This window comes from Lontra canadensis, unplaced genomic scaffold (assembly GCF_010015895.1).
Source record: "Lontra canadensis isolate GAN:19392208 unplaced genomic scaffold, GSC_riverotter_1.0 scaffold12, whole genome shotgun sequence".
NCBI classification, from domain to species: Eukaryota; Metazoa; Chordata; class Mammalia; order Carnivora; family Mustelidae; genus Lontra; species Lontra canadensis.
In genome coordinates, this window is record NW_022631006.1 from 7217232 (window position 1) to 7231132 (window position 13901).

At 46.5% G+C, this 13901-nt stretch overlaps 1 gene segment (V, D, J or C); it reads right to left on the reverse strand.

The window, feature by feature from the left end:
- Positions 1-13901, reverse strand: part of LOC116867075 — a 470514-nt gene that overhangs the window by 2599 nt on the left and 454014 nt on the right. The window contains 2 exon segments of the C gene segment in view: positions 903-1157; positions 11243-11296. Coding sequence covers positions 903-1157; positions 11243-11296 — 309 coding nt within the window.

The window sequence follows — 13901 nt, forward strand, 5'->3', positions numbered from 1 at the left end:
GTGGCAATGGCTTCCTTTCTGCTTCCACTCTTGGCTCCTACAGTCCATTTTCCACTTGGAGTGCTCTTTTAAAAAAGCAAATTGGATGTCGTTCTCCTACTTAAAACCAACCAATAACTCCTCATTGGACTTAGGAGGGTGGCTGTCCTCTCGACCTAACAGGCCCTGAGATGAGGCCCTTCCCTACTTCGTCCATCTCCTGTCCTGTTGCTCTTCCCCTTCCTCGCTGTGCCCGTGTCAGGCCTCCACAGGCTCCCCCCTCTACCCTTGGCACAGCTGCTCCCTTCGTCTCCTTTAACTCTCATCTCACCTAGCATTTCCTCAGAGAGCCCTGCCCAGACTCTGTCCCTAAGTTGGCTGCTTCCTCCACCCTCAAGTTAAAGCACATGTTAAATCCGAAGTTCTCTAGATTTCTGCTTGCTGATGGATGGCCTCCCCCAACTGTAGTGGACCTTGCTTGGGGCAGACCCCTCATCTGACTTACTTATTCCTTCACTCCAGCCCCTGGCACATTGTATATGCATAACCAGTGTTTGTTGAGTGAATGAATGACTGGCTGAGGTTGGCTCTTTGGCAGAGAGAACCAAGGGGAGGTATCTCGGAGAAAGGCATTAGACGGGGCAGTGAGGGGGCAAACGGCCTAAGCAGAGGCAGGGAGGTGGGAATTCGGGGCAGGTGAGAAGCCAGTGCCCTTCCCACCACCTTCTCCCCATCCCCTCTTTGCCTAGGACATCCTGGGACATGCCAGGATGGAGCTCCCTGGTGCTCAGTCACAGGAGTGGAGGGGCTTCGCTGACAGTGGATGAGGCCGAGACCACCCATCAGAGCAGCTTTTAGGGGAAGAACCAGGCGTCTCCCGAGTGGGGAGCCTCAGCTGGCACAGGCACCGAGGCTGCTCTCACCTGAGCTGGAGTAGAATTCCTCGTTGAAGGTCTCATTGCATTTAAAATCAGTGCTGGTGCTCCAGGCCAGGGCGCCATTGCTCTTGGAATTCATCGACCACATGTCCAGCACGGTACTGTTTAGCCTGATCATCGTGGACTCTGGGGCTTGCTCCTCATTGGTCTCAGAATCAAAATCGGTGAACAGGCAGACAGAGATCTTACTGGATTTAGGGCTTCTCAGCTGGTACACAGCGGGGTCAGGGTCTGTGATATCTGTGGGCCAAAAGAACCCAGGTTAGGAGATGCTCATTTCCCTCTTTGCCCCAACCCAGGTCTGAGTCCAGATGCCAGTGATGGGCAAGAGCAAGGCTCTGTGGGGCTGGCAAGTCACATTCTCAGGTTTTGGGTGGAAAAGAACATTCTGGAAACCAGTTCTAAGTGGACTGGAAGTCAGGGCCAGGCGAAAGCCACAGGTCCTGGCCAAGAGGCCAGGTTCTCAGTGGAGGCTCTCTGGCTGGCCCTGCCTGGCATTCAGGGAAACCAGAAATGCAGGGCTCCTTAATGATACTGTTTATTCTTTCACTTAATAGGAACATCTTCCAAAGCACAGTGGGACTAGTAAGCAGCAACGCTGCTCTGACAGGACAAAGCAAGCCTAGAATAGAGGCCCAGCAAAGCAAACCATATGTCTAGGAATCAGGGGTGGCCTCCCCCAAATTAGGCTGGGTGTGGACAGCAATTGGAGGTTTATTATCGGCTGGCATTAAGATGAAAGATCGGTCACATCACCATGAGGAGATTTCTCCTCGGTAAAAGTTTTAGACATTAAGTCGGAATACCTGCCTCCCAGTCCTTGTTCTACCATTCATTAGATCCAAGGTCTTGAGCAAGGCACATCAGCTCCCTAAATGTCAGGAATTTCATCTGTAAAATGGAGACATTGTGTCCTCCATGGAAAATCAAAGGGGGAGTTTCTCTCTATAGAACTACAGTTAACAAACTATAAAGCACTGAATCGATGAGAGTAACTGTAGCTCTTGATGATGCCAGGATATCGCCGTGATAATGTACTACTGAGTTATACACAGTCTGTTTCTACTCTTCACCCTCAGGAAATAGGGGTCGATGGAGGCTTTTCGTTAGAGCTAAGAATTGTTCTTCAGTATTTCTGTAGGATTTTGTGTTTTTAATGTAACTCTCGTTGTTTATTCTTTCAGACCTCCTGCCTTTAGAAGAGGAAACAGAGGTTTGCTGGGAGGGTTAACACGCTGGGGCCACCCAGAGAGTTTACAGCAGGGTTGGGACTAGAGTTTCCTGCCCCTGTGGTTCTCTGCTCCCACGGCTCCCCACCCTGCATGCAAGGTTTCTCAGACCAGGGGTCCACCCCACTTGTGAGTCCAGCCAGGGTGGCCTTGGCAATGCAGACTTCCAGCTGGACCTGAAACCAGGGACCCCAGCCTTTGGCCTTGTCTTGGGTTGCTGAATCAAGGCATCCCAAGGGTATCAAGTCAAGGGTGTGGGGCTGTCCCTGGAGCAGCAGAACATGGGTGGGTACATGGTCCCATGTGAGGACATCCAAAGCTCTGGCCCCAAGGGATTCTGCCTGTTCCTCTCCAATGTCCCCATATCTGGGGCTGGGGGTAGGGTCTGACATCACTGTGGATTAAGGCCCTAGGGCATAAATCTTTTATAGGGAGAGAGAGAAACCGAAAGCCATATGTGCCACCAACATACCCCAATGGGTTTGTTAGTCCTTGGTGGGAGTCATGGATGGGACTGGGAATGGAGATGTGGAAGGGTATGGAGGTGCTGAGGGAATGTGGCCTTGAGGAGAAGGTAGAGGATAAGGTGCCACCAGTACAGTTTGGGCTTAGAGGGGAAGAGGGGTTGCTGTGGGGGCCCAATGTCCAACTCTGAGTTGTGGTTAAACACTCAATCAAGTTCTAGAGCCACTAAGTGTCAGGCTGGAGAAGGTCTAGCATGCTGTCCAATGTGATAGTCTTTAGCTACCTGTGGCTATTTAAATTAAAATGAATGAAAATAAAATCAAATTAAAATTTAATTAAAAATTAAAACTTCATTTTAAGAGTGTTGTAGCTGCTGTGTTGGACAGTGCAGGTTGATAGAACACTTTGATCATCCCAGAAAGTCCTGTTGGACAGCATTGCTGGAGAGAGCTATGCTACAGAATATGAGATTTTTTGAGGAAAGGTACGGAGGGCTGATTGTGCGCCTTAAAAACCATCTTTAAGTCAGTGAGGATGGGAGGGTGACTCCATGAGAGAAAGGCCAATTTTTGCTCAACTTTTTTCGCTAGTGAGAAATCAACATGAAATAGCAAATCAATGAAATCAGAAGACTTGAGATGATTTTCACTGCTCCCAGTTCTCATTTTTACCAAGACTTCATTCATTTTTGGGCTTCCCTATCTGCATTTTTGCTGTTGTTTCTCCTGTCCAGCTTCCTTACCTCTGATTTCCTCTCTTTTTTCCCTCTCTACCCCCACTGTCTCCCCATTCTCTTTTTTTGAGCTCATCCTCCAAAGTACTTGTCTAAAACCTAGAGCTGATTGCATCATTTTTGTTCAGAATAATTCAGGGACTCCCTAGTGCCCACAGAATAATGTCCAAATTTCCTGGCATGACATTTAGGGGCTGTCATGATCTGGAGAGCTTGAATTTTCTTCTCTCAAGTCCATTCTGTGCCCTAAATGAATAGAGCTTCACCTGCAGGCCCACAGGAAGAGTTTTCAGGTGAAGGCCTACTCATCTAGGGCACATAAGGGACTTGAGAGAAAAAATTCAAGTTCACTTAGTGTCTGCCATGTAGTATGTGCTCAAGAAACAATTGTTGGATCATAAATGGCCTAGTAACCAACAGATTTACAAAATTTCCTGCTTATCAGAACTTTTTGGTAAAAAAAGCTGAGTACTGATCCTTAAACTTGCTTTGTTTTAAGTCCTTTTACTTCCGCTCCCATGTACCTCTGGCACAACCATCTCTTTTTGTCTGAGGACGAGAAATGAATCACTTTTAATTTGGAGGTCTTTAGGGGTCCCTCTGCCAGAGCCCTGGGAGGAGACACATCCTATCCTGTTCCACCTTAGCAACGCCCATCCTTCCACTGATGACATCTCAGACGTTGGCCTTAGGAAGACTGGGTCAAGTTTCCAGTGTGGAAGTTCAGCTCTGCTAGATCCTAACTTTTCATTATAATTCAAAACCGACCGCAGAGGCACATGTCCAAAAGCTCTAGTGCTTCCGATGCGTCGGGGCACAACAGTGATTTCTCCCATGAAAGCTTCCCTCCCACGAAATCAGTGCTTTGTAGTTAGGTACTAGGAACCCGGAAGTGTTCCCACTTAGCAATCCTGACTCTGGGTCCCACTGAGCCTCTGGTAAGCATCAGGAAACAATGAGCCTGGGTGGACTTACCAGGAGTTATGGAAACTCTGGTTCCTTTGCCAAATTTCAAACGTGAGGCAACACCTTCATACCACACCTAATGTCTCCATTACAGAAACCCTTAGGTTTCTCCTCCTCTGAGGAATGGGGTAACCTACCTCATAGAGCCTATTGAAGAAGGAGAGGGGAGGTCCCTAGGACATGAGGCATCCATGGAAGGGGCTGGCCCCCTCTCACATTCATATCTGGTCTCCATTTCTAAATTGGATCCCCAGGTTACTAGTGGCCAGCCTTGGCCCTAAATGTCTGAATTCTCTTGAAGGGTCTAGAATTCCTTTTCTCTATTGTCTAAAAAGACATTTTATTTGCTTTTCCCTGCTTCCAGTTTATTATCAGATGTGTTTACTTAGGCCAAAATGCACATGCCTTATTCACATCCAAGATCATGCCTTTTTTGTTGTTGTTCCTTATGCTTGAAAGTCCCCTTCTCTCCAGTCTTTGCCCATACAGATCTTACCTATCCTTCAGGCCTAGTGAACCCTTTCTACTGCATAAAACCTTATCTGTCTAGGCCAACTTCCAGCTGTAAACTCATTCCTCTGAATCTCGATTGTGCCTATTGATGTCATCAATTTGTTCACACTGAAATAGTTTTCAGCTTGCTAAATTTACAGTAGTTATGTCCCTTTAGCTAGTTCTTATCCAATTTGGGAATAGGTCAGTCATCTATCTTAGACTTCTTTGCAGTCAGTCTAACATTTTTTAGAGTGATGGCCACATAGAAGGCATTAGAAAATATCCATTGAACGATTAAAGTCAAGTTTTAATGTGTTTGACCTAGAGAAACACAGATTTTCAAAATTGATAGTGATGGCTTTTCCTTTCACAGAGGCTTCTGTAAGACAATTCATTGTAGCACACACAGTTAGCCTCCCCATAGTAAGACTGATATTCCCAAGGAAAGGAAGAGAGACACTCACTGGCCCATGGGATTGCAAATGGGGCCACCTGGGAAGACTCACCAGCTATTATAGACACTTGGGATCCTTTTCCAAATGTGAATTTGCCCACAATTCCTGCAGTATTCACACTGCAGGTGAAACCATTACAGAAACTCATGAAATCTACCTCTTGCTTCAGTAGAAGTACTGATCTCCCCCAGGGGACAAAAGAATCACACTTTCTAGAGTTAGACCTTCTGCTCTTTTGTGTTGAGGATTTGGTTGTTCATCTCTTTTCCTCCTGCCCTATCCTGCTATAGTACCCTGTGATCTCAATAAACCAAGAATTCAGTAGGGCACAACCCCTGTCCTCGGCAGCGGTATCTTGGATCTTCTCGTGGAGGGCCCAAGACTATGTACTTATCACTTCCCTCATGATTCCTAAAGTCTCAGTCTAAAGATGTTTCCTGAGCATTGAATGCTGGATGGGAGAATTTTCTGGGGATGGGTGAAAAGAACCATTAGGAATCCTACAGAAGAAAATACCTGGGCTCAACTTAGCATCCTGGACAAAGAAGAATTAATTGTCAAGGCTGACCCTTGCTCCACTTTACTTACTTGGCTGGACACTCTGTCTGGTCCCTGCTCCAAAGATTAACGTGGTACTCTGCTTCATCCCCATGGCAGCTAAGGTATTTGTAATATCCTTCTTGATATTAATCTATTAGAACCCACCAGGCTCTGAAAGCACCATCCTAAAAGTCTCCCTGAGTCTTTGTTTCTTAGATTTTCTATTTCCCAGGGAAGCTCTTACCCCTCCCCTTTATAATAATATAAACCTTTTATAGCAAGGTCTTGATGAAGATGGGGAGAATAATAATAATAATGAAATTATCACTAGAAAAACACTATGAATAGTATAAGACTGATGAATCACAGGCCTGTACCCCTGAAACGAATAATACATTATATGTTAATAATAAAACAAAAACCAAAAACCAAAAAAGCAAAAAAACAAAAAACAAAAAACAAAACAAAAAAAACAACAAAGAAAGGCTATCATTTATTAATTGCTTGCTATCTGCTGGGCATTGTCTTATATTATTATGATGTGGTTCTTGGCATTTTGATGCTGAGGAAGTAGAGACTTTAGAGAGGGTAGGGCCAGAATTTCCCCCAGATCTGTCCACCTGTCAAGTTTGCTGTGAAGCCCATACAATCCTGCCTCCGTGCCTTGATATGTCACAAAACATAACTGCCATTTAGGTAGGGGTCAGGGTCACTTTTTCCCGGGGAGAGGTTCAAGACTCCTAAACTCCAGAGAAGATTCTGGGAGCAGGTATCCCCATACCACGTCGTTAGCTGAAACAAGGAATGCCGCCACTAAGGGCTGCGATAGGCAATAAGAGGGAATTCGGGTTCACCCATTAAGTCATTCCTTCTCCCCAAGGGCACGTTGCTAATTTCCTGAATGTTCTGATTATCTGGTGCTGATAGTATAGGCTTTGTTTGAGAGTGCTGAGTATCTGGAACTCTTTCTACATTTCCGTAAATTATTCTGCCCGGTCTTTCATTTACTCAATTGGCTCTTGGGACTTCTGTCTTTAATATGAGAAATGGGAATGTTTTAAGTCACCAAGAGAGCTTATAGGAAATGGAAAACAAGTGTTTACTGTTCCCCTGAGTTTGCTGTAAATCATCGCCGGTTTTCTCATAGACAAGCCGAGAGTTACTTTTGCCCCAGACTCGTGCGTGATCGTACTCACATGGGTTCACAGCCAGCCTGGTCCCAGCTCCAAAGGTCAACTGACTGTAGCTACCAGACAACACAATAGCGGGGCGCTTTACAAGAACTCTAAGCTGGGCAGGGTCAGCCTTCTGGGGGCAGCAATGTCTTCTGTCTCCATGCTACAGAGTCCTCCAAATCACTCTTTCCCTGACTCAAGAGAAAAGTCTGTCTCACCAAGTCCCAGTTCCTCAGCTTTCGGTGTAATAAGCCCACAGACCTTTCCCTCACAGCCAGACTGGAGCTGGTCGGCCTTCCTGGAGGGTGGACACCCTTTCTGGGTTCCACACTGAAAGCGAAGGAGGAAAATTGGAGGTGTCTGAAGAAGAGCCAGGAATTAATTGGGAAATGAATCTGGAGGGGGAATTCAGAGCCCTGGCAATAGATGGCACACCTAGGGGACGGTTAACTCCTGGAATCGAGGCCTGCACAAGGCTCTTTTAGAAAGGTGTTCTGTTATTCCTTGAGGGCAGAGAGAGAGAGGCTAAAATTGCCAGAGGTATAGTCAACATAAAGGCACAGGGAGGACTGCTTAACTCTGATGGTTGTGAGAATCAGGAGTGAGTTATATACAGGGCCCCAGAATCTTTTTCTCTAGAGGTTTCCAAGATTAGGGTTAACATCCATATGGGGAAAAATAAATCTCCAAAGTTTGAGAGTGGTTTAGACAGGTACTTCTTGGTGAGAGTTTCACAGAACTCTAGTCCTTCAAAATTTTTCTGCAAAAAAGATTCTAAGCTCAAATTAGTTTGAAAAGTGCTGTTATACTCTATACTGACAAGCCATATTAGCTAATTTTAAAGGCTCTGAGAAGTCCTGCAGTAAAGAAATCCAGAGCTTCTCAAACTTGTTTGATCTAGTAAACTTCTTTTCTTAAAACACTCATTAAGATCTGTGGAGCATGTGGGTATATATAAATATAAATACATTCCTTAGAAGTCCCTTTTCTAGTTCCAAGAGTTTAAAATTCCATCCAAATTTTAATCCTTCAGTTTTCTGTGTTCTGAATCTGTTCTCCTGCCTGCTCCTGTGGACATGATTAGGGGTCTTATTGATTCTGATTATTTCTTTCTGATTATCACAAAACAGCTTCATTCTATTTGGGGAATTGCTGAACATGTAGTCAGCTGTAGAGTGAATTCTGCTGCTGCCATCAGGAACAGCTCGAGGGCAGGCACGGATGCAATCAACAGGCAGGAACCACAATGCTTCCGCACTTTGCAGAGTTTACCTTCTAGAAACAACTGCAACTTTAAAATCTTTCCCAAATGTGAATTTACCAGTCTTCTTTCCACCCACCTTCCTACACACCTTGGAGCTGTGTACTTCAAAGAAGATTTTGGTCCTAAGGGAGAAGTTTCCTTAGAACAAATGGAGGGAAGTTTCCTGGGTGGTCTCTCAAGTGGAGACGTAGGCTTCCTATATTTATCAAGAGATGTTTTTCCTTTTTCCTGTTAAAACCCACTTGTGCTACTTCCATATCACAGGCATTATGGTTCTTACATGCACTGGAACTCTGGTTCTTGAAAAATAGGTTGGGTTTCAGGCTTTCCAAATGCAGCCTGGGAGGGAAGAGTTTTTGCTAAAATGCCCAAATGAACAGGTAAAGGCAGCGGACGTTTTCCCCAGAGAGATGGGCTTTTTCTCACCCATGTGCATTTGGATGGATTCTATAATCTCCCATTTTGAAGTCTACGACAACTCTGTCCGTTGGGGAATACTTACTACTGTCTAAAGCAACAGGTTCTGAATAGTTCCTACCTCTCCACTCAGGCCTTCCTTCATTCCCCTAGCCAGAAGTCATATTTTCAACACTCATGTTTGGTGACACTTCTGTGCCAGACATTGGGCTGGGCTGTAGAGGTGTAAGGATGAAGGAGAGAGGGTCCTGGCCTCACCGAGCTTACAGTGCAGGGCAGGATGCATGGAAGTACCAGGGAACTAAGATAGGAAGTTGGTCATGCCTTCCTCTCTGTTCCCGTTGCAGCTTGCATGGATCTCCTCTACATTGTAACACTGAGCCCAGTTGTCTGTTTATATACGTTTACCTACTGGGAGATCCTGGATAGCAGAGACTACCATCTTTCCTTCCTTCCCTTCCTTTCCTTTCTTTCCTGCCTGCCTGCCTGACTTCTGCCTCCCCTCCTCCCTCACTCCTTTCCTCTCGCTCCCATCTAGCATAGTGTTTAGAATGTAATAGTTGCTTAGTAAATATTTATTGAATAGAAAAGCCTTCTAAATATTTTAATTCATTTTTGATGCAGTCCTGCTGTCTATCTTTTATTAAGACTATTTCATTTCTCTTTTGTGTTCTGTATGGTTCTCTTTTCTAAACTTTTTATTGTTTGTATTCCATTAATTAGGCTTTAAGCTCTTCCTATAGCTCTCAATTAGATATGGAGTTTTGTGAGAGTGTGTCCAATGGCCAGCGTCTTTGGGAAGTTTAATTTCCCACCTTTTATGAAAACTCGATGATAACAAAAATACATTTTTGGCATAATCAGTCATAATTTCTTTCCTGAAAAAGATCTCTCATCTCAAAAGAATCTAGAAGCAGCAAAAGAGTCTGTCTCAGTAATGAAAAGGCCAATACCCATGGGAGATTTCTAGCATTAGAAAATAAACTGCTCTTGAGCCAGTGGCTAGAAATTAAAATTTCAAAACATTCAAGCCTCATGAAGAAACATGAGAAATTGGCTCAGAAAGTGCAGATTCATCATCTAAGAAAGCAGAGTAGGGACTTTCTGCGTCTTTGGCGAGAGTCTCAGGTCAGGCACTTACTTGGATGCACCTGGAGTCTTGTTCTACTCCCAAAAGTGAGTGCTCGGCCACCTGTGTCCACACTGTGGTATGATCTAGTACAAATACCTGCCCTCTGCCACCCAGGGTGGCTGCGCAGTCACCTACAGGTTTACAGCACTCCCTCTTGGGGGAACAGAGCTTTTAAACAGCGTGTTCCAGGAGGCCTGGGTGGCTCAGTTGGCTGAGCGTCTGACTCTTGATTTCGGCTCAGGTCATTATCTCAGGGTCGTGGGTTCGAGCCCCGCTGAGTGTGGAATCTGCTTGGTTTTCTCCCCCTCCCTAAGCTCCCTTAACTCCCCGCCGCCATTCCCATCTGCTCTTTCCCTTTCCCTAAATAAATAAATACATACATACAATCTTAATAAAAATTAAACAGCCTATTCTATGGTTTTGATGATAAATTTCTCTTTCCATGTCACTTCATGCTCAGTAGACAGTCCTTCTAGGTTTCCACTTCTCTCACTGCCATCCCTACATCCTGACAACCCAGTTCAATGACTTGGCTGATTTCTACAGAAATGCCGAACCCTGCCTCCAGGCTGCCATGATCACCATGGCAAGAAGGCTCAGGATGAGCACACTGAGGACCATTTAGTGGCCTCCCAGGCCTGGGGTCTTCCTTCTCAGAGTATGGGGGGTTGGGGGGGAATGGCGCTCACAGTGAGTAGCATGGATAACATGAAGACAATAGTCAAATAAAAGTCGAATAGATTCGAGTTCCACTCATAACTCTCTTATTCCTAGCTGTGCAATCCTGGGCACATTACTTATGGGAATTTCTGTTTCCGTATCTGTAAAGTGGGCATGATGCCAGCTACCTAACAGTAGGATGGAATTGAACATGGAGTGAGAACTTCGTGAAAAACAGTAGTCGCTGGTGTATGCCAGGCATTCAGTCAATAGTAGCCATAATGTAATGATTCAGCAGTGCTCCACACGAAGGGCAAGACATGAGGCTTTTTGCAGCTCAAGGAGACCCATCCCTTCCCCACACTCCCCTCCAGCACCCCTGAGTGCCCCCACCCTGGCTGGGATGCTCTCCCATAGGACAGGTATTTCATGGATCCAGGGGGAAGTGTAAGAGACAGTCTCAGCCATAGGGTTGTCGGGTGGGGTAGACCCCTTAGCTGCCAAGGAGAAAGTTCTGCTTCTGAAACTGAACCAAGAGTAAATTATTGTTTTTTTTTTCTCTCCCAAAACTTGAGGATTTGTCTTCTAAAAGCACTGTTTGCAAAACCCTTGTTCAGCAGAGCCTTGACCATGTCATTAGACCTAACGCCCTGCTAAGTTACTCCCAGACAACCAAGGATTCTTAACGACGGAGCAGACCACATCACGGACTCTCATTATTACAGTATCCTTCCATAATCTATTCCTATCTACCACATTTCCCTTATCGAAATGAAGAATTCTATAATACTCACAGGGATGAACAACAAGCCTGGTACCTCTTCCAAATGTAAGTCTGTAGCTTCCTCCTGATACACACAGTGAGGAAAGCCTTTGATAAAACCTGTCTTATGTGACCACCATCGACCCACTGCCCCAGTGGTGTTGGGGCAACCATCCAGGGAAAAACCACTGGTGGATGCTCTGGGAGTTGCAGGAAATCTCCTGTAGCCCTTAGCCGTAGAGTCAGGGCTGGGGGTGTCGGGAGCTGGGGGTGAGGGCTGAAGAGTGCTTCACCCTCCTTTACCCAGAACACTTGCACTCCTGTCAGCAGAGCAGTGGGGAGCAACCTCCCCAAACCGCCACACCCTGCCTGCTTCGCCAGGTCACTAAGGGTCTGACCCCATTACTCTTCTGTCAGATACAAGGGGCTTCAGAAAGGCGGTGAGGCTGGAGGGCCCAGGAGGCTTGATGCTTTATCGTGCTGAAGCCTGTCTACCTCCTTTTCCTGAAATGCTGCTGTCCTGTCTTCCCCCTGCCTTAGCTCTTGAGAACTACCCATTCCTAGGTGTTTTCCTGTGTGAGGCCCAGGGGTTGGTCCCTGCATTTCTCTGGTTCCAGGACAGACTCCAAGCGGGATCCAGGCACTTCCCAGTGACTGGTGCTAGGCCAAAGCATCCAAAGCCCTTTGATTTTTTTTTAAAGTAAGCTCTATGCTCAACGTGGGATTTGAACTCATGATTCTCAGATCCAGAGTTGCATGCTCTACTGACTGAGCCAGCCAGGTGCCCCTGATTCCTGTATTTCTAAAGACCTTGATTCAGACAGGGACTGGCTTTTATGAAAACATAGGACAGAGAAAAAAAAAATCACAAGAGTTTCCATATAATTTTGAAAGAGGGGAATACCAGAGACCATGCTCCCTACTTCAGAGATGCGGAAACTAAGCTCTCGAAGGCATGGCCTGGGCCGGGGTCCTGAACCAAGGCGGGAGCTCAGCCGTCAGCTCCTGGCTGGCATGTGCTGCTGGCCTTCAGCTTACCATACTCTGGGCTCGAGGGCCATGTTAGCAAAGAGCTGTGAGGCTCTGCTGAGCTCAGGGCTGGGATTGAGGGGCCGGGGCCTTGCCCCTGCCCTGCACTGCCTGTACCATGTGGCCCAGGACAGATGCTTGGACACTGGGCCTCTAGATTCCCCTACAACAAGGGCAAGATGTTCTCAAGGACCCTTCCACCTCTCATGGACTGTGGGTCTTTGTTCAGTTGGAAACCCAGCCTCAGGGAAGAGCAGGGCAGACCTTCACAGAGCATGGGAGCGTGGTCGGTAGAGATGCCGAGACAAGCAGAGGGCAAAAGAAACAAGGGACAGGCAAAGGTTTGGGACAGTGACTGCCTAAGAACCTTAGTTGTGGCACTGATGAATGACATTGTATCTCTCCCCCTCCCCGCCATGGATGGAAGAAGTTGTGCAGCACTGGGGGTAAGCACAGTGGTTGCAGTGGTTGGGGGTGTCTGGAAGGGGGTCATTCGTAGAGGATGGCCCCAGCTTACTTACTTGGTGTAACCATCACTTGGGTCCCCTTCCCAAAAGTGAGTCTGTTGTCCCCATAGCTACACTCTGGGTAAGTGAATTACAAAAAGGTCCTGGGGTTGTGCATGGTCTCATGGAGGACACATGGCCTTCTCTGGAGCTCTACAAGCTGGGGACCTGGAAAGGCTGATCTGCACATTTTCCCTATAATGCCATCTCTGAACCTGCCTAATGGGGTTTGGCAGCACCCCCCACCTACCCCTTTTCCTAAACACAGCTATCAACAAACAGCCTCTAGCTATTTCTTCTCTGGGGAAAACAGCCTTCACTAAAGTTTGTGAAAAACCTGCCTCCTACGGAGGCCAGTGGGTGTGTTTCTAAAGATACCAAGGCCGGGGCTAGGGGCTGGGGGAAGCATTTTCTCACCTCAGCGGCCATGCCTGAGAAGAAGGTACCAGTTTTTTGGGGGACATGCACGAATGTATTGCCAGAAAGAGTAGGAGCAAGAGCATTTCCAGTATGCCGCGCTGGGGCACATGCTAAAACCATGCCTCTGCAGGACGCAGTCACCTCTTCTTCTCTGGCACTGAGCCAGAGTCCTGGTGACTCATGCCAGACTCACAGCTGTTTCTCTCCTGACAGCACTCAAGAATTCTGCCAAGGGGGCTTTTTGTCCTCAAGAAAGTCAAACATTTCAGCAGATAACAGACATAAATCCTTTTCTAGAAACACACAGGTAGAATCATGCTTGGTCTCTGCCAGAGCATGTGGATTGACCCTTGTCACCAGCCAGCGGGGTCCCTGCCAGGCCCCTGGGCATGTGCATGACCACATACAGTAGCCATCTTGTCACACTCACATCTGAATTGTTATTGGACTTTTAATATGTAAGTGGTGTTTCCCTGATGGGACTGGAAGTTCCTGAGAGCAGGGGCTTATGCTTCTTCTTTTGTTTCTTTCTTTGTTTTAAAACCAACTATGGTCCCTGGCTTATTGATGATACCTAATCACTGAATGAGTTGAACTGATTTTTACTGGGCACAATTATTGGGACAAGGAGGCCAGTTTTGGGAGAGGCTAAAAGCAAAGTATACGCTGGGTAAACATGAGCTTCAAAATTGAAGTCCTTAGGCAGGAAAAAATCAAGCAAGCATTTCTAAGATA